Source organism: Lethenteron reissneri, unplaced genomic scaffold (genome assembly GCF_015708825.2).
Source record: "Lethenteron reissneri isolate LAM-NWPU_2019-01 unplaced genomic scaffold, ASM1570882v1 scaffold_1630, whole genome shotgun sequence".
Lineage (NCBI taxonomy): Eukaryota > Metazoa > Chordata > Hyperoartia > Petromyzontiformes > Petromyzontidae > Lethenteron > Lethenteron reissneri.
In genome coordinates this window covers 1,904,075-1,925,034 of record NW_026891367.1, presented here as the reverse complement: position 1 = coordinate 1,925,034, position 20,960 = coordinate 1,904,075, and the positions used below count along the sequence as shown (strand labels likewise).

Here is a 20,960-nt window from a genome sequence, read left to right as displayed (position 1 = left end):
TGGTGGTGTTGCTGGTGGTGCTGGTGGTGAAGGAGGGAGGTGGTGGTGGTGGTGGTGCTGGTGGTGCTACTATACACTACGCTACTATACAATATACACTACACTATACACTACACACCACACTACTATACACTACACTATTTTTAGCACCAGGCTAGGGTAACCTACGGGTGTGCTAGGAATCCCCAGTACCCTTCCCCTGGGGTGTGGAGTGTGATAGGACACGGGAACGTGTGCCTGCAGCGGGAACAGCCCAGCCGCCGCCGCCGAAGGAGGAAGGCTCGAGGGTTAGAAGCCCAACCTCGTCGCCGGGCGGTGATGGCGGCGTGCCCCCGCCCGGGGCAGACGAGGGGGAGCCGTGGCGGGGCGTGGAGTAATGGGAGACAGTTCCACGTGCAGCCAGAGGTCCGACGCCTGCACCATGACGGGCGAAGGCGTCAGGTGTGCAGCATAGGCAGTGATTGTGCAGCAGTACTCAGAGTGTAAGCAGAGTCGTGTGAAGAGTGTTTAATAAAACAACTGGCGCAAGCCCTTACATGAAGCTCCGTCTCCGTGTGGATTTACAAGTCTCCAGCGGTGTCAGGAATAACCACACAACACTTGGGAGATCATCTCTGCCTGGTGCCTTTCCTGGTCTCAGGCTATGGAATGCTTTCAGTACTTCCTCAACAGATGGCACCTCAGCCAGGCACTCACAGGGGGTGACTTCCTCTTCCAATATTTGAGGCACCGCAGCCTCAGCAGGGTCATCCCCACTTTGTGCCATGATGTTTTCCAGGCTGGGGTATTTCCCCTCCCCCAGGACCTCACAAAAATGCTCAGCAAATCTGCAAACCTGTTCCTGGGGGTCGGAGATTGGATCACCGTCCGTTTCCCTAATGATGGTAATAGGTATGGCGCTGCAGGTTACTTTTTATGGAAATAAACAGCGATATGTGATCGCAGGCCATTGAGGCAGACTCCATCTCCTCAGTAACCCACGACCACCACCCATCCTTGCAGCGCCTCACGGCTCTCCGAACCTCCGAGCGAAGGCTGCGGTAAGCTTCCTCATTCTCTGACGTGGGATGCTGTAGACGATGAGAGAGGGCCTGTCGCTTTTTCTCAGCCAGCCTGAACACCTCTTTTGTCAGCTAGGGTCTCTGAGGAGGTATGGACCGTGTACCCAAAGTAGCCATTGCAGCTGCATGAGCCACAGTCCTAAACCTCGCCCATTTCCCCTCGACATGAGGAGTGGGGGGCGATGCCAACCCTAGCCGCAAGCGATGATGAAATTCTTGCTTGAAACTTTAATCAGCTAGCTGAGGCCATGCCACGATGGGTTTAAATGGGGATCCTGGGTGTACACCCCCCACCGGAGTGGAAGAATGGCAGGCGCATCTTGCAGATGACAAGTCAATGGTCAGTGGGCAAATCAGCTCCTGGTGTCAAGGACATGGGCCCGCATGCACTGGTCCGTCACAATGTAGTCCAGCAGATGTTCTTGCTTGTGTCGTGACTGTGATTGTCACTGTGTGGTGCCGGGCTTACGAAGCCACGGCGGATGATGTGTTGGCATTACGTGCAGCCCGCTCACTGGGCGTAGTACCGCCAGCCCTAGCGGGGCCTGGGTGAGCGCTGGTCAGCGCGGAGGCACCGTGTACAGCGTGCGGTGCGGGCTCCCGGCGAGGGAGCGAGAGGGAGCGAGAGGGAGCGTCAGCCAGCCAGGGTTACGTTGGGGCACGATACGCCGGTTGACCTGCCGACACGTGACCGGATGATATTGGAGGGGGCCACCGGTAGACGGGGGGCCGCTGGGCGGTCACGTGGTCTACAAGAGCCTTCGGGGAGCCTTCGGGAAAGAGCCGGAAAGATCTAGAAGGTGGGCGGGGCAAGGGGTTGTAGATCTGAAGTTTTCGCGACTGCGATGATTCATACTCTTTGGTGTTTTCGGTAAAGTCACGTAGGTGAAAAATAAAATAAAATTAAAACTAAATTAAATCACGACGTTTCGGACGCCACGCAAATGTCTGTCAACGGGCGGGAAAGCGTGGCCTGCTGCTGATGCAGACCAAAGAGTGAGGGGCTCGGGGTTCTTCGTGTTGCTGGCGATGAAGATCCGCATCGGGTTGAAGAAGCCTCTAGTCACGCGGTCAACACCCAAGTGTAGCTTGTGTTGTGTTGCTGAAGAGTGTTGCTCCCAAGACAACGTCTGCGACCGAGTTGGACTCGACACACTTGGACCCGCCGCCGGGTTCATAGAGCAGCGTAGCGCTAACCGCTACACCACCGCTACCCATCGCGCTGTGGGGGTCACCTTGGTCTCGATGTTGCGCCCTCTCAGTGCCGAGCGGACGAAGCGCAGCACGCAGTCCACCAGCCCCTCGCCCTTCCACGTGCTCAGCCGTCGGTCCGGATCTGCCGAGCTCAACTCCCTGCAATGTCACCGCCGTGACGTGAACCCCCGACGTTCCCCGTCGCGTCCACCGCATGACGTCGTGTCAACCGCGGCGTTCCCCGTCGCGTCCACCACGAAATCACCGCCCCTTACCGTAGGCACGCCAAGGCGTTGCAGAACGCCGCGGAAGGCGAGGCGGGCGAGCTGGGTGAGGAGGGCGAGCTGGGTGAGGAGGGTGAGGAGGGTGAGGAGGGCAAGGAGGGCGAGGAGGGTGAGGAGGGTGAGGAGGGTGAGGAGGGCGAGGAGAGCGAGTCTCCAAAGTTGCTCCTCCAGCCGCTCCCTGGCACCAGCACGTGCTCCACCAGCGCCGGGAGGCAAAGCGCCACCAGCGCAGCCCTCAGAGACTCGTGGCACGACAGGTTCCACAGCGTGCCTGGGGTAGGGGTGGTGAGCGTGGGTGGTGAGCGTGGTGTGGGTGGTGAGGGTGCGTGGTGAGTGTGGGTGGTGGTGAGCGTGGGTGGTGAGTGTGGGTGGTGGTGAGCGTGGGTGGTGAGCGTGGTGAGTGTGGGTGGTGAGTGTGGGTGGTGGTGAGTGTGGGTGGTGGTGAGTGTGGGTGGTGAGTGTGGGTGGTGAGTGTGGGTGGTGGTGAGTGTGGGTGGTGGTGAGCGTGGGTGGTGAGTGTGGGTGGTGGTGAGCGTGGGTGGTGAGCGTGGTGAGTGTGGGTGGTGAGTGTGGGTGGTGGTGAGTGTGGGTGATGGTGAGTGTGGGTGGTGGTGAGTGTGGGTGGTGGTGAGTGTGGGTGGTGGTGAGTGTGGGTGGTGAGTGTGGGTGGTGGTGAGTGTGGGTAGTGAGTGTGGGTGGTGGTGAGTGTGGTGGTGGTGAGTGGGGTAGTGAGTGTGGGTGGTGAGTGTGGGTGGTGGTGAGTGTGGGTAGTGAGTGTGGGTGGTGGTGAGTGTGGGTGGTGGTGAGTGTGGGTGGTGAGTGTGGGTGGTGGTGAGTGTGGGTAGTGAGTGTGGGTGGTGAGTGTGGGTGGTGGTGAGTGTGGGTGGTGAGTGTGGGTGGTGGTGAGTGTGGGTAGTGAGTGTGGGTGGTGAGTGTGGGTGGTGGTGAGTGTGGGTAGTGAGTGTGGGTGGTGGTGAGTGTGGGTGGTGGTGAGCGTGGGTGGTGAGTGTGGGTGGTGGTGAGCGTGGGTGGTGAGCGTGGTGAGTGTGGGTGGTGAGTGTGGGTGGTGGTGAGTGTGGGTGATGGTGAGTGTGGGTGGTGGTGAGTGTGGGTGGTGGTGAGTGTGGGTGGTGGTGAGTGTGGGTGGTGAGTGTGGGTGGTGGTGAGTGTGGGTAGTGAGTGTGGGTGGTGGTGAGTGTGGGTGGTGGTGAGTGTGGGTAGTGAGTGTGGGTGGTGAGTGTGGGTGGTGGTGAGTGTGGGTGGTGAGTGTGGGTGGTGGTGAGTGTGGGTAGTGAGTGTGGGTGGTGAGTGTGGGTGGTGGTGAGTGTGGGTAGCAATCACCGCCACCAACGGCAACATCCCCACCACCGCCACCACCGCCACCACCGCCAACACCACAACCGCCACCGCCAACTTGTCAGATTGCTCGCAATCACCGCCACCAACGGCAACACCACAACCACCACCGCCACCACCGCCAACAACACCACCACCGCCAACACCACCACCACCGCCACCACCGCCACCGCCAACACCACAACCACCACCGCCAACACCACCGCCAACACCACCGCCACCACCGCCACCACCACCACCGCCAACACCACCGCCAATACCACCAACACCACCACCTCCCCCACCCTCCCCCACCGAGAAGCCTCCTCTCTCTCTCTGCCGCCCCCCTCCGGCGGTGTTGGCAGCGGCGGCGGTGGCGGTGCTGGTGATGAAGAAGCAGTCTCCGAGAGCGCCCACAAAGCCGGACCACCAGCAGCGCGGCAGGGAGCCAAGCGGTGGTGCGGCGGCAGCAGGGGCAGCAGGAGCAGCAGGGACAGCAGGGGCAGTAGCAGGGGCAGCAGGGACAGCAGGGACAGCAGCAGCAGGGGCAGCAGGAGCAGGGGCAGCAGCAGCAGGGGCAGCAGCAGCAGGGGCAGCAGCAGGGACAGCAGCAGGGGCAGCAGCAGCAGGAGCAGGGCGTGGAGCGTCAGACAGGAGGGCCGTGGTGGCCATGGTGGTGACAAAGTCCTTCGGCCTGGGAGGGGGAGAGTGGGGGAGAGGTGAGCGTGTGTGTGTGTAGACATTACACACAGACACACACACATTACAACAACAGCAACCGCCATTCGCCACTAAGTGGCGGTGATGTCACCACGACGCTTGTGCCAGGCCACGTGCACCGAGGCCACGTGAAGTGTCGAACGCCCGCTGGCAGGAGGTCACGGGGCAGACCCAGGTGCCACAGGTCGACTGACTGAGATGACCGAGATGACTGGCTGATGCACCACCTGTGCCCCCTACTGTACCAACTTGCTGTGCTTTAGGCACCCGGCGCTCCGCTCGTTGTTGTGAGCGTCGCTCCTCCGCCCTCCGTTGTTGTTGGAGGGCGAACTGCCTCCAACTGCCCAGTAGCGTCCTTCACGAGCCTCCACCACAGAGGCCGATCTTGACACCGCTGGTACCAGTCATCGGCAAGTCCACTCAGCTCCACGTCCTCCTGTACCACATCACTCCATCTCTTCTCTAGCCCGTGCCGCGCCCGTTTAGCCCCCTCGATCCGTCCGAACAAAAGCTGTTTAGGCATGCGGTGGCTGGGCATGCGGGCTACATGACCCAGCCAACGCAGCCTTGCCTGCCGGAGGAGCTCACTGATGGGACTTTGACCAGATCTTTCAAGGATTTGTGAGCTCCTCACACAATGCAGCCTCGTTAAACCCAACAACCACCACAACAACCACCACACAAACAACAACCACCACCACACAAACAACAACAACCATCACCACAACAACCACCACCACACAAACCACCACAACAACCACCACCACACAAACAACCATCACAACAACAACCACCACCACCACACAAACAACAATCATCACCACAACAACCACCACCACACAAACCACCACAACAACCACCACCACAAAAACCATCACAACAACAACCACCACCACCACACAAACAACAATCATCACCACAACAACCACCACCACACAAACAACAACAACACCACACACACAACACATCATCACCAACCACCACCACCACACAAACAACCACCACAACAACAACCACAACAACAACCACCACCACCACAACCACCACAACAACCACCACCACAACCACTACAACCACCACCACCACAACAACCACAACCACAACAACCACAACAACAACCACCACCACCACAACCACCACAACAACCACCACTACAACCACTACAACCACCACCACCACAACAACCACAACCACAACAACAACAACCTCCAACCTGGGTGCCGCCATCTTGAACTTGGCGATGGTCTCCGGGTTATGACGTCACCGGGAATCGTTTGTTCGATTCTCATCGATTCTAATCGTTGGTTTGCGCGTCTCTCTCTGCTAATCGATTCCCATCGATTATAATAATCGTTTTGCGTGTCTCCCTTTCTCTGATGATCGATTATCATCGATTCAATTATCCGTTCCGCTGGCTCCGTGTGGCTATGAGATGTTGACCACCTCGCCTGGTCTACAGGAGGTCGTGGGTTCGATCTCTCTCTCATCATCATCACGGTGGTGAGTGATGGTGGTGAGTGATGGTGGTGAGTGATGGTGAGGGTGGTGGTGGTGAGTGATGGTGGTGAGGGTGGTGGTGGTGAGTGATGGTGGTGAGGGTGGTGGTGGTGAGTGATGGTGGTGAGTGATGGTGGTGAGTGATGGTGGTGAGTGATGGTGGTGGTGGTGAGGCCACCTCCATCATTACCATCACCACCACCTCCACTATTACCACGACCACTGTAACGTCCACCAACACCACGACCTCTACTTCCAACATCACCACCTCCATCATCACCACCATCAACACCACCATCACCACCACCATCATCACCACCATCACCATCACCACCACCACCATCACCACCACCATCACCACCACCATCACCACCACCATCATCACCATCATCACCACCATCACCACCATCATCACCACCATCATCACCATGATCACCACCACCATCACCACCACCATCACCACCACCATCATCACCACCATCACCACCATCATCCCCACCATCATCACCATGATCACCACCACCATCACCACTGCAACTCAGTTTGTACAAACTGAAATGTCGTGATTTTTATTTTATTTTACTTTTATTAATTTAAATTTTTTACCTACGTGGCTTTACCGAAAGAAAAACAACCTAAGAGTATGTGTGTGTGTGTGTGATATCAGCAAATTCCATTGGCCAACATCTAATTTGTTTTATTTGAAGGCCACAACATTGTTGACGAACGTGCTGAGTGTTTTGTCTTCATGAGACGCGTTGTTGTGTGTGACCACCGCGTGTGCGCACAATGCACGAGCTGGCAGCATGAGCGCTCGGCGTGGAGCGGTGGCGCAGTTGTTAGCGCACACAACCAGAATGTTTATACTGGAGGAATCCGATGAGCGATAAAGCTCTTTTAGACAGATGTCAAGTCGGGGCAGGTCAGAACGTGCCAACAACAAACGACACAGAGACACAATAGGAGTCCTAAGTAGAGGAAAGGTAATCGAATCACTTACAAAATGTACACAAACTAAACTTAACTATTTTCTAGTTTAGTTTACAGCACTCCGCTGCAAATCCAGCAACTTGAGTTTCAATTCCCGGCCACTGCTGACATCAGCGGTGAGTCACATCTGAACCACATCGTGGTTGCCTTTCACCACATCCCCGCGGTGACCAGCGTGGTGAAGTATGGTCAAACAAGTGCCCACGGCGAGGGGGAGGCATTCATCCAGCAGCAGGGCATGAACACAGCGCTCCTCCGTACGTTGTGTGTCTATAGTTATACGAATCAGAATATTTATTTTAAATTTGAGAAATCCGATGATCTACGAAGCTCTATTTTTTTCAGAAGTTCGGAAGTTTCACTGGACGAGGAAAGCCCGGACCAGCTGACAAGCCCTCCTTTTCAAGGGCGACACGGCCGGCATACAACATCAAAGCACTCCACAATTACAGATTATTATTATTTTAAAAAAATTTTTATTAGAAAAGTGCTCCTGTTATACACTTTGACACGGGGGGCGGTGGGGGGAAATATCCTTTATCCGCTGGGAAATAAAAAAAAATAAGCCACGGAAATTCACGGCAACACAAAAAAATAAAAGTCAGAATCGGAGCGGCTGCGGTTGGGAGATGTTGGTGTGGACCCAGCGCCCTCGGAGGATCAGAGGGATGTGCGAGTAACGAAGCAAAAACAAGTCTCCGCGGGAGAGAGGCAGTTCTGTTGCCTAACTCCGTCGCGTACTTGCGGATTCTGTGGCGTACAAACGCGCTCGATCTGGGGATTTACCCCCCACCCCTTGCAGATGACAATGGGATCTCGGCTGGTTAACAAAACTAACAAAAAAACGCCAATACACGTGGCCGTGGACTCAATTCAATTAGTTTGTACCGAATTACTTCAAACTGCGCTTCCTGTAACATTGTGCACGAGCGGAATTGTCTTTAGTGAACACAACACGCCGTGTTCATTACCACGACGACGGGCACGCACCACGAACGAAGCCATTACAAAACTACGACAATAAAACACAAACCCTGTGCTCTATGGCTCCGATGCGGCATCTCAGAAATCAAATAATTACACTGGTCAACAAAAAACAACATGTTTTTCTGGCCTGGACTTTTGCAGCTGTTCTAGACTAATTTCAGGGTGCTGATTCCAAATCTGATCTCAGATTTGCTCCATCACATCTCATTTTTATGCTATCGGCATACCCCATTTTCATTGATTTTACCCGAAATTAACTCTGTCACTTATGATTGCAAGTGGTTGCGAGTCAGTGACTGCTTTAGTGTTAAAATATGGTGCTGTATGTTTAGGATAGTGTGTTTAGAATATCATTTTATGTAGATATCCACATTTATTTAATATTTTTCTTCCGCAGTTTTTATTGAAAATGCAATATTTGATATTTCAAAAACCTGATGTGATAGACAAAAACTGATGCCAGATTTGGAATCAGCACCCTGAAATTAGTATAGAACAGCTGCAAAAGTCCAAATTACATTAAAACCCTTGGAATACCTCGTGCCAGACAAAGTGTGTTGACCAGCGTGATCGCAGTTGGTATTTGTCGCCACCGTTCTCATTGCGCGAGTCTGACACGCGCACGCGGGTTTAGTCAGCGGTGGTTTGTGGTGCCACAGCGACGGGGCCGCTCTGCCGAGCCAGGGAGCCGCCCGGCTTCCCCCACCGCACTGCCCCCAATCACCCGCCCCACATAAGCACACACCCGCACGCATCCCCCCCCCCCCCCCCCATAGAGCTGGAAGGGAAGGTTACCCGATCGACCGGTTTTTATCCGAGAGACCCTTATCGGGATTAATTCTCACGGTTTCCGGCGATCAGGGAATTGGATGACCTCCCCCGTGCTACGTGGTACCGCGGCGCTGCTGCCGGCCTTAATATGGTATGGTCGCGGCGTGGGGCATTCGGCCACCGCGGTTGAGGCGCATTTCCCCCCACACACACCCCCACGAGTCGACGGGGCAAGCAGGGGAGGCACGGGACAGCATGAATAGCGGGGTCACAGGGGCTGTTGCGCATAGTCATGGAGGGTTGGGATAATTGCGCTTGAGCGCGCAAGCCCCATTGTTAGGAAGGGTAAGGGAGTAATTAGGATTTACGCCTTGCACGCAGCACACTGATTAGCATATCAGCAGCGCCTGGGGACTGCCGTGCGCGGGCTTGGGGTGCACGAGCCCATTGTTCAGCGCAGCATCCCCTTTGGAGGTAGGGAGGATAAATAGAGGAGCGCAGAGGGGAAATCGCTCTCTTACTCCAGCGCCAGGCGACCAGACGCAGCTCGAGCCAGCGACCCGAACGTCCGTGCGACGCACCGAGGCACGCGGTTAACACAAGGATCAGCGGACCGCCGTGGACACTTAACAGTGAGTAAGAAGGGGAATTAGAATCATAGCCGATAAATAGGGAATAGGTACAGGTTTAGTGGAATAGGCCAGCCTCGTCGACTCACTGATTCAACATCAATTCGCAGGTGGCATATAATAAATCATTAATAGCGAAGCGTGGTCTCGCGTGATCTTGTCGTGCAGTGTGAGCGTGTGGGGGCGCTGTGTGCACAGTGGTTCGCCACGTGAGTGAGCGCTGCGCGGAGCTGAGCGCGCGGGTTGCGTGTGGGGACGCGTGTGGTACTGTGTGTGCGTAAGCTCGCGGCGTGCGTAATCGGCGTACCCCAGGTGCGCGATTGTAACGTGAGCGGCCAGCGCGGCGCAGAGAAGCGCAAGAGTGAGTGCCGTACAGAGCTGTGTGTGTGGGTGTGCGCGTACGTAATTAACCATGCCTGCTACGCGGACCCGCGGTGGAGTGGAACCCTCGGGCGACGGCTCCCACACCATGGGTGAGGAACTTAGCAGCGGTTCGCTTAGCAGCGGGGGGGCGATTGATGATGCTAGCCCGGCCGTTAGCATTATCGAGGGAGGGATTTCGGGGGCTAGCGACCCCCACAAATTGGTGTCGGAAGCGGTACGGACCCCCGCGTTACCTCACGCTAAAATAAGACTAATATTTACCGGCCGGGGGGCCCCTTCGTGGAAGGCATTCGCCCGCAATCTCTTAGGGGCCAAGGAAATTAATGGATGGACGGACGCGCAGGCAGTACGTCAACTTAATATGAATCTTGATGGGCGGGCAGCCGATTTTGTAGAAGCGTTACCCGCGAGCGCACAGACACAGCTAGAGGAGCTGATGCACCGACTCGATCAGCGCTTTGGCACGCGTGACGAGGAGGAAGCAAAATCGGCCTTAGAGGCGCGCCGGCGCCAACCTGGCGAAGATCTACGTGATTACGCCGAGGATGTGCGCGAGTTAATAAAGATCGCACGCCCGGGGTACGCAACTGATGTTATTGAGGAACTGGCCGCCGAGAAAATCCAGCGGTACCTGTCTCGCACGGCGTGGTGGCAGCCAGACATGAGCTGCCCACGTCTTCCCTTTAACACCCTTGTCGAGCGCGCACGTAAGTGTGAAAGAATTCACAGCGAACGCGCGCAGCTCCGGGGGCTGGGACGAGAGCGCGCCATTGCGAGCCTGCTCTCGGAAGACGAGGAGGAGGAACAGGAGCTCGCGAGGAAGGTAAGGGGCCGGGAAAGAGAGCCTCCAGTGTCCCGCGAGACAACCCCGGGATGGGTTGCCGGTATACAAACGGGTATAAAGGATGTCTCCGGCCAGGTAAACCAGGTACGCGAGGACGCAAATAAAAATATGAAGACCCTCCAGTCTGAGATGGGTGAACTACGCTCGACAGTAGGGGGACTAGCCGGGAGGGTGTCCCAATTAGAGGCCGATTTGGGACAACTGCGTACTGGGAGAGGGAGCGGACAGGGGACCCGCTACGGAGCCGCCCCCCCTCCCCGGGCATGTTATATGTGCGATCGCCGAGGGCATCTAGTGAGGGATTGTCCGGAAATCACCCGAGCTAGACAGACACGGGGGTTAAACTCCAACGCCCCCTAGAGAGCGGACCAACTAGGGGTGCAATCGACGCGGTCCCGATACAGATAGACGATAATGAGAATAATGGCGAGCGAGTGATCTCCACACAGGTTCCAGCAACAACGCCCACAGAAACGGTGACTCCTGGCGACTGGCTGCGGGAGCTGGTGGCGGGGATCACGGGGGCCACGTCGCTGGTGGAAGGGGAGGTAAACGGAGTGCGTACCCGCATCCTACTGGACACGGGGGCGGTGGCCTCGCTCGTGAGCGCAGCGCACTGCAGCGCGATCGGGGTCGACGTGCGTCACCTGCAGGCCCCGGACCGCGCGCTGCACACTGCGAGCGGAGCCGGAATGGGGCTGCTGGGGAAAGCCACCCTAGAGGTCCGCATAGGCAGCCAGGTGTGCACGCAGGAGTTCTACGTGTCGAGTGCGTTGTGTCACGAGTGTATCGCAGGCACCGACCTCCTAGAACGGTTGGGACTCAACGTGCAACCCCGCCAGCGATGCGCCACCATGGAGAGCAACGGCGAGCGGATACCGTTCCTGGGACGAGAACCAACGCGCCGCCGCTTTGCACCTGTGGCCGCTATCCTGGCGACGGCAGTCACCATCGGCCCGCTCACCGAGATGCTGGTGCCGGTGGCAACATCCCCCACCGACCCCGCGCTCCGACCATCAGGGGAGGTAATGCTAACTCCTCACCCGGAGTTGGCAAAACGGTATGGGGTTGTGGGATCCGCCACGTTGGTAAACGCAGATGGGGACCGATTGTTTATGCGGATGTTTAACCCCCACAATACCCCCGCGATACTGCGACGGCGCACCCCGATAGCCACAGTACACCCCCTGCACGCACGCCACTCTAACGACTCGGTGTTCGCACTCTGGGCTGAGGACCCCGGTCGTCCTGAGGGTGAGCAGGACCTGGCCTGGCGAGTCGGCCCGACTCCCCGAGCCGAGGTCGTTCCCCTGCTCGACGCGTTACATGTACCATGGGCGGACTTACCTAAGGGAGAGGCCGATCGGCTGCGCGAGTTACTGCGGGAGTATGCCGACGTGTTCAGCGAACACGACTCGGACGTGGGTCGGACCGACCTTGTTAAGCATCAAATTGACACCGGTGCAGCCCGACCCATCAAACTCCCTGCGTACCGAGTGGGCGCACCCGAACGCGCCCAAATCAAAGAGGCAGTTGGGGACATGCTTCGCGATAACATAATTCAGCCCTCGGCGAGCCCCTGGTCAGCCCCGGTGGTACTAGTAACGAAAAAGGATGGGTCAACCCGGTTCTGCGTCGATTACCGTAAACTAAACGCAGTCACGCTCGGCGATGCCTTCCCCATACCTCGCATCGACGACACCTTCGACAGTCTCGCAGGAGCGCGGTATTTTTCCACCCTCGATCTGGCGTCCGGTTACTGGCAGGTGGAGATGACGGAGGAGGATCGGCCAAAAACAGCATTCACCACCCCGATGGGCCTGTTTGAGTTTCGAGTGTTGCCGTTCGGACTCACTAACGCGCCCGCGACGTTCCAGCGGTTGATGGAGTTGGTGATGCGGGGCTTGCAGTGGGAACAGTGCCTGATTTACTTGGACGATGTGATAGTGTTCAGTAGATCTTTGTCTGAGCATTGGTCCAGGCTTCGAGAGGTGTTCCAGCGACTGCGAGCGGCTCATCTCAAGCTCAAGCCACGTAAGTGTTACATCGCACAACGCGAGGTGGGGTACCTCGGGCATCGCGTCAGCGAGGCAGGCGTGCGCACCGATCCGGAGAAGGTACGCGCCGTAGTGGAGTGGCCACGGCCAAGGAATCTGACGGAGATCAGATCATTTTTGGGGCTCGCCACCTATTATCGTCGATTTGTAAAGGGATTCAGCGAGATTGCACGCCCCCTCACCCAACTCACCTCCCCTAAGCACCCCTATCAGTGGACGGGGGCCTGCCAGACGGCCTTCACCACTCTCAAAGACCACCTCACCCACGCCCCCACCCTCGCTTTCCCCGATTTTACCACCGATTTTATTTTGGACACCGACGCCTGCAGCAGCGGGCTGGGCGCGGTGTTGTCACAGGTACAGGATGGGACGGAACGAGTCATCGCGTACGCCAGCCGGACCTTGAGTGGGGCCGAACTGAACTATTGCGTGACCCGCCAAGAGTTGTACGCCGTGATTTTCGCATGCAAACAGTTCCGGCCGTATTTGTACGGCAGGAGATGTCGCGTACGCACTGACCATTATGCTCTGCAGTTTCTGCTTACATTCAAGGAGCCGCGGGGGCAGATGGCCCGGTGGTTGGCGCAGTTGCAGGAGTACAACCTGCAAATCGAGTATCGGGCTGGCCGGACGCATGCAAACGCGGACGCCTTGTCGAGGCGACCCACGGTGTACGCCGAGACGAGGGCGGAGGAGGCCTGCCCGTGTTTCACGGGGGGACGCTGCCGGCAGGCAACGGACCCCCGAGAGGCCGCGGCCACTGACCCCCCCCCAGCGAGAGAGAGGGCAGTGTGCGCCACGGAAACCCTCACAGGTGGCACTGAGGATCCCGTCGACCGCCCGGCAAGCGCGGGACCCGCGGCTCGGGACCCGATTGGACGGATCCAGGAGGACGTCGGCTGCGCCTTCCCGGGCCTAAACGACGAGCAGCTGAGACAGACCCAGCAGCGAGATCCGGATCTGGCGGCAGTGGAGGTGGCACTGCGGGAGGAAAAGAGCGCCCTACCAGGACCCTGGAGCGGTTTGTATGCCCGGTTGTGTGTGCGGAACGGAGTGGTACGGGAGTTAACCGAGGCCGGCCAGCCGGGGTGCATCTGTGTTCCTGCCCAGGTGCGACCCCAGCTGCTACGGCTGGTGCATGACCACCCACTCGGGGGCCACGATGGGGAACGACGCACTCGAGAGACCCTGCGTCGCCAGTATCTCTGGCCCAAATTGGCACAAGATGTGGCCGCCTGGGTGCAGGGCTGCCGGGCCTGTCAGCAGTGTGGGCAAAAGCCGGCGAGGTACCAGGTACCCCTGAGGCCGTTCCGAGTCAGTCGGACGAATCAGTTGGTCGGAATCGACCTGCAGGGGCCCTTTCCACGATCCCACCGGGGCAACCGGTATATTCTCGTAGCGGTGGAATACTTCACCCGCTACCCCGTGGCGGTGGCTATCCCGGATAAAACAGCCCTTGTAGTGGCCCGGGCCTTCGTGGAAAACTACGTACTTAAGTGCGGGATCCCCGAACGAGTCATTACCGACCAGGGTAGTGAATTCGAGGCCGAACTATTTCAGGCGCTGTGCCGAGAGTTCGGGATCCAGAAGGACCGAACCACGGCGTATCACCCCCAGGCGAACGGGATGGTAGAGAGGATGAACCAGACTCTGGCCGGGAAGCTTAAACGCATGGCGGCCGCGAATCAACAGGACTGGGACGAACACCTTCCCTATGCCCTGTTCGCCTACACCACCGCCGTTCACACCTCTACAGGACAGACCCCGTTCCTAATGATGTTTGGTCGCGAGTCTCGCCTGCCCGCAGATCTGCTGTTCGGTGTTCCTCCGCCGCAACGGGAGGAAGGGAGCCACCCCGTGGAGTACTTGCTGGAGACCCTGCGAGGGGCCAGGGGCCGAGCCTGCCCGCACGGAGAGGCCGCGCACCAGCGGCAAGAGCAGGGCGCCCGACCCCGTATGGAGCCCCCCTTCTACACTGCGGGCTCCGAGGTGTGGCTGTACACTCCCCGCGTCGGTGCCGGACAGGTGGGGAAGCTGACCACCTACTGGCGAGGACCCTGGATTGTGAGACGGCAGATCTCACCATGGACGGTGCTGATTCAGGGAGGAGAGAGGGGCCGGGAGATGGTGGTCAACATCCGCCGACTGAAGCCGTGGCGAGCAGCCCCCGAGGGGGGGAGCCCCGCCGTCCAAGTACCCCGAAACCCCGGGGTCCCCCCACCCCCCGTGCCCGGGGGCCTCGCGCAGTACATGGGCCCCACGGAGCCCCGGGCTCCGAGGGGCCCCGGGCGGGGCCGGGGGCGACGAGGACGGCGACCCTTAAACCCCACCGCCTCTGAGTTTGTTCCTCAGCCCGCAGGTGCCAGGGGCCGAGGGGAGCCGTTGGAATGGAGGAGGAGACCACCGCCGGAGCCCCAGGAGACGGAGCCGCCACCCCCGAGGCCAACCACAAGGGCCGGGCGAATCCCGCGGACCCCGCGGCGATACCTCGTGGGGGCAACCCAGGCGAGGTGCTCAAGTCAACCCGGGACGGGGACTGGCACCCCGGGGGGCTATGTGGTGCCACAGCGACGGGGCCGCTCTGCCGAGCCAGGGAGCCGCCCGGCTTCCCCCACCGCACTGCCCCCAATCACCCGCCCCACATAAGCACACACCCGCACGCATCCCCCCCCCCCCCCCCCATAGAGCTGGAAGGGAAGGTTACCCGATCGACCGGTTTTTATCCGAGAGACCCTTATCGGGATTAATTCTCACGGTTTCCGGCGATCAGGGAATTGGATGACCTCCCCCGTGCTACGTGGTACCGCGGCGCTGCTGCCGGCCTTAATATGGTATGGTCGCGGCGTGGGGCATTCGGCCACCGCGGTTGAGGCGCATTTCCCCCCACACACACCCCCACGAGTCGACGGGGCAAGCAGGGGAGGCACGGGACAGCATGAATAGCGGGGTCACAGGGGCTGTTGCGCATAGTCATGGAGGGTTGGGATAATTGCGCTTGAGCGCGCAAGCCCCATTGTTAGGAAGGGTAAGGGAGTAATTAGGATTTACGCCTTGCACGCAGCACACTGATTAGCATATCAGCAGCGCCTGGGGACTGCCGTGCGCGGGCTTGGGGTGCACGAGCCCATTGTTCAGCGCAGCATCCCCTTTGGAGGTAGGGAGGATAAATAGAGGAGCGCAGAGGGGAAATCGCTCTCTTACTCCAGCGCCAGGCGACCAGACGCAGCTCGAGCCAGCGACCCGAACGTCCGTGCGACGCACCGAGGCACGCGGTTAACACAAGGATCAGCGGACCGCCGTGGACACTTAACAGTGAGTAAGAAGGGGAATTAGAATCATAGCCGATAAATAGGGAATAGGTACAGGTTTAGTGGAATAGGCCAGCCTCGTCGACTCACTGATTCAACATCAATTCGCAGGTGGCATATAATAAATCATTAATAGCGAAGCGTGGTCTCGCGTGATCTTGTCGTGCAGTGTGAGCGTGTGGGGGCGCTGTGTGCACAGTGGTTCGCCACGTGAGTGAGCGCTGCGCGGAGCTGAGCGCGCGGGTTGCGTGTGGGGACGCGTGTGGTACTGTGTGTGCGTAAGCTCGCGGCGTGCGTAATCGGCGTACCCCAGGTGCGCGATTGTAACGTGAGCGGCCAGCGCGGCGCAGAGAAGCGCAAGAGTGAGTGCCGTACAGAGCTGTGTGTGTGGGTGTGCGCGTACGTAATTAACCATGCCTGCTACGCGGACCCGCGGTGGAGTGGAACCCTCGGGCGACGGCTCCCACACCATGGGTGAGGAACTTAGCAGCGGTTCGCTTAGCAGCGGGGGGGCGATTGATGATGCTAGCCCGGCCGTTAGCATTATCGAGGGAGGGATTTCGGGGGCTAGCGACCCCCACAGGTTCCGCTGTTTGGGGCGATGCTGCGGCTGTGTGGTTTTTACTTATCGTGTGATTGTTAACGTTGCCAGTACAGCACGATGTTGTTTAAACGGAGGACCCGGGAGAAACATCCACGCGACCGCGGGGAGAAGGAGAGGCACGCGAACTCCAAATACGCAGCAGCAGGCGTCAGGGTCGGGATCGAACCCACGGCCTCCTGCACACGTGGCGAGGGAGTTAACGTCTCATAGCCACTGCTGGATCAGTGGCGAGGTAACCTCCCACAACCCCCTCCCACTACACGCCACCCCCACCGCGGCCCTTCTAATCAACTGAAATTGTGTCGCTTGTTTGGCGCTGAGGATTTGCTGCAACCTTTTGATGGCTGAAAGGTCAATGATCAACCAAACCGATTTCCCCGTCCTATAAACTTGCAACGGCGTTCTGGCCGAGTGCACCGGTGGGAGGGGAGGGGAGGAGAGGGGGGTTAATGACTCAAGCCCCCGGGACCGATGGGAGCCTGGGTTCGAATCTGAGTATCAACCACCCGTGAGTAAAGCAAGTTCTCAGGTGTAAGAGGGTTTATAACCTCAACCCAGTCACCAATGATTGTCTAACATGAATACATAAATACAGGGTGAACGTTTTAGCCCCCGCGGTAAACAGTGCCTGGACCAAAATCGATACTCAGGGAGAACACTCAAATTCCACATCACAGCTGTATCTGCAATCCACTTGTTGCACTGCCTCAGGTAGCCGGTGTGTCGTACACGTGTAATAACAACGCTGAGTCCAACTGCTCTTTCTCACGAGGGTGCTCGCCGCTTCATCGGCTTCTTTTTTTAAATTCTTTATATTAAGTTCACTTGCTTGCTTGCTTACGACCGTGCAAATCTGTCGGTCGTTTTTTACCCCACTTCCCGTGATCCAATCGAGCTGACATTTTGCACACAGACTCGTTGTGCGAGACAATTAATTTTCGTGAAATTTTTTTCCCAAAATTTTACACTGTTTAGGGAAAACAAATTAAATATTTAATTACCAATTGCTTAATACTGACAATCATCTGACCCATAGGTGGCAGCCATCTCAAGCCAGAGGACGAGAGGACTCTAGCTGCCACGCATATAAAGGATTTATAGTGAAAAACTTTGTTTTTACGGGTTATACTTATTTCATCTTAAGATTTGTTTAAGACAATTAAATGTGGGCGTCCGTCATACAAGCGGGAGAAAAGTGGAGCACCCGAAGTAAAACCCACGCTCGTTAATGGTAGCGACACCCCCTGCCCCCCCCCCCCCCCCGTCCGTTACAGACGGTAACAGACGGAGGAGGTCAGTCCATTGGCTGTACCGCCTTTCTCACGACGAGCCAAGGAAGCGCGACTTCCTCCTCCTCGACGCCCGCGTTGAAGGGAGATTCGCAGCGTTTGCTCAGTGACCCACCAACCCTCGCTGCTTGCCTGCCGCAGCGCTCGCTAAACAGGCAGCAGCAGCGTGGCCACCAACGCCACTTGCCGGGCTTTGATCACAGCATGGGACACCGGCCACAAACGCGAATTTTCGCTCGACCTTTTTAGATATGTCGATGGAAGTGTGTGTTATTATTATTTTTGTGTTGTTGTTGTCGCCCATTTGTTCGCGGACTTTGATGGCTGACGGTCAAGAATCGTGACAGAAGGGAGCAAGCGGCACGTGGCCACGGCAATCTGGTGAGTGAGTAGGTGAGTGAGTAGGTGAGCGAGTGAGTAGATGAGTAGGTGAGCGAGTAGATGAGTGAATAGGTGAGTGAGTAGGTGAGTGAATAGGTGAGTGGGTTGGTGAGTGAATAGGTTAGTGAGTAGGTGAGTGATTGAGTAGGTGAGTGGGCTAGTAGGATAGTGAGTGGGTGAGTGAGTAGGTGAGCGAGTAGGTGAGTGGGTGAGTAGTTGAGTGATAGGTGAGTGAGTAGGTGAGTGAGTGGGTAAGTAGGTGAGTGGGTGAGTAGGTAGGTGAGTAGGTGAGTGAGCGAGTGGGTGAGTATGTGAGTGACTGAGTGGGTGAGTAGGTAGGTGAGTAGGTGACTGAGTGGGTGAGTGAGTGAGCGAGTGGGTGAGTGAGCGAGTGGGTATGTGAGTGACTGAGTGGGTGAGTAGGTGAGTGAGTGGGTGAGTATGTGAGTGAGTGACTGAGTGGGTGCTGCTGCCGCTTTCACTGCCTCTCCCCCCTCCTGTCCTCTCTCCCTGCCTCTGCCACTCTCCTCCTCGTCTTCTTGGTGTCTTTACGATCACAACGTAACAAAATGCTCGGTGTGTTCGGCAAATTGATTTCGTTCATCGTGTCGTTTTTTTTTTGTCTTTTTTCAATGCTCCGTCTTACCTAATTCCTCCTCACTCTACACAACTCCACGTGTCGCTATTTTTTCTCTTTTTTTCCTCGCCCCCCTCTTTTTTTTAGGGCTTCCGCTCATTTTATTAATGTACTTGTTAGTGTTTCACAGAAGGAATAAACATTTTCATTTACTTCAACGTCTTGTTGTTGTTGTTGTGTTCACGGCGTGCTGCCCAGTCGCGTGGGCTGTTGCTGCTTCTTGTGCAGCTGCTGCTTCTGCTGCTGCTGCTTCTTGTGGAGCTGCTGCAGCTGCTTGTGCAGCTGCTGCAGCTGCTTCTGCTGCTGCTGCTTCTTGTGCAGCTGCTGCTTCTTGTGCAGCAGCTGCGGCTGTGCGCAGTAGCGCTCCAGCACGAGCAGCGAGCAGGCGCGCAGGCAGCACGCTTCTGTGATGCCGCCTAGCTGCTGCCGCTGCCGCTGCACGCCAGCTGGTGGCGCCGCGTAGAAGCCTCGCCCGTTGCATACAAACGCCAAGGCGTCGACCAGCTGGCTCCCACACAGAGTCAAGGCCGCGCTTTGGTGGTGGAGTAGTACGCACAGCGCCAGCGGCGCCAGCAGCCACAGCCGCTGGGGACGCGGGTGGCGGGAGGCCATGACTCTGTGCGGCAGGAGGCCCATGCTGCTGCTGCTGCTGCTGCCCCCGCGGGTTGTTGTTGTCGCGGTGACGGTGGCAACTGCGAAGCGCGCGCGTCGCTCTCTCGGGGGGGGGGGGGGGAGAGTGGGGGGAGTGGTGGGGGGAGAGTGGGGGGAGTGGTGGGGGGAGAGTGGGGGGGGAGAGTGGGGGGAGTGGTGGGGGGAGAGTGGGGGGAGTGGTGGGGGGAGAGTAGGGGGGGGGAGTGGTGGGGGGAGAGTAGGGGGGGGAGAGTGGGGGGAGTGGTGGGGGGAGAGTGGGGGGAGTGGTGGGGGGAGAGTGGGGGGGGGAGAGTGGGGGGAGTGGTGGGGGGAGAGTGGGGGAGTGGTGGGGGGAGAGTGGGGGGGGGAGAGTGGGGGGAAGTGGTGGGGGGAGAGTGGGGGGAGTGGTGGGGGGAGAGTGGGGGGGGGGAGTGGGGGGAGTGGTGGGGGGAGAGTGGGGGGAGTGGTGGGGGGAGAGTAGGGGGGGGGAGAGTGGGGGGAGTGGTGGGGGGGAGAGTGGGGGGAGTGGTGGGGGGAGAGTGGGGGGGGGGAGAGTGGGGGGAAGTGGTGGGGGGAGAGTGGGGGGAGTGGTGGGGGGAGAGTGGGGGGGGGGAGAGTGGGGGGAGTGGTGGGGGGAGAGTGGGGGAGTGGTGGGGGGAGAGTGGGGGGGGGGAGAGTGGGGGGAAGTGGTGGGGGGAGAGTGGGGGGAGTGGTGGGGGGAGAGTGGGGGGGGGGAGAGTGGGGGGAAGTGGTGGGGGGAGAGTGGGGGGAGTGGTGGGGGGAGAGTAGGGGGGGGGAGAGTGGGGGGAGTGGTGGGGGAGAGTGGGGGGAGTGGTGGGGGGAGAGTGGGGGGGGAGAGTGGGGGGAGTGGTGGGGGGAGAGTGGGGGGAGTGGTGGGGGGAGAGTGGGGGGGGGGAGAGTGGGGGGAAGTGGTGGGGGGAGAGTGGGGGAGTGGTGGGGGAGAGTGGGGGGGGGGGAGAGTGGGGGGAAGTGGTGGGGGGAGAGTGGGGGGAGTGGTGGGGGGAGAGTAGGGGGGGGGAGAGTGGGGGGAGTGGTGGGGGGAGAGTGGGGGGAGTGGTGGGGGGAGAGTGGGGGGGGAGAGTGGGGGGAAGTGGTGGGGGGAGAGTGGGGGGAGTGGGTGAGTGGAGATTGTATGATCTCCCCTGTTCTACAGAGTGAGTGAGTGAGTGGAGTTTGTGTGATCTCCCCCTGTTCTGCAGAGTGAGTGAGTGGAGTTTGTATGATCTCCCCCTGTTCTGCAGAGTGAGTGAGTGGAGTTTGTGTGATCTCCCCCTGTCCTACAGAGTGAGTGAGTGGAGTTTGTATGATCTCCCCCTGTTCTACAGAGTGAGTGAGTG

General features: G+C 58.4%; 1 protein-coding gene across 1 annotated transcript; it reads right to left on the bottom strand.

Annotated features, from left to right (window-relative positions):
- Positions 1-288: 288 nt before the first annotated feature.
- Positions 289-19,584, bottom strand: LOC133362857 (insulin-like growth factor II). Its single transcript, XM_061581799.1, has 3 exons — positions 19,310-19,584; positions 2,297-2,414; positions 289-414 (listed from the first exon to the last, which is right to left on the bottom strand). Exons 1-3 carry the CDS (start codon positions 19,582-19,584, stop codon positions 289-291), a joined length of 519 nt encoding a protein of 172 aa, XP_061437783.1.
- Between the last annotated feature and the right edge of the window lie 1,376 nt (positions 19,585-20,960).

Bases quoted from the DNA above. Each gene is read 5' to 3' on its own strand.
- LOC133362857 (XM_061581799.1), bottom strand. From the start codon at position 19,584: ATGGCCTCCCGCCACCCGCGTCCCCAGCGGCTGTGGCTGCTGGCGCCG. The intron at 2,415-19,309 runs GCACAAGAAGCA...GTGACATTGCAG, and splicing joins TGCGCACAGCCGCAGCTGCT to GGAGTTGAGCTCGGCAGATC. The intron at 415-2,296 runs GTGACCCCCACA...GTCATGGTGCAG, and splicing joins GGCGCAACATCGAGACCAAG to GCGTCGGACCTCTGGCTGCA.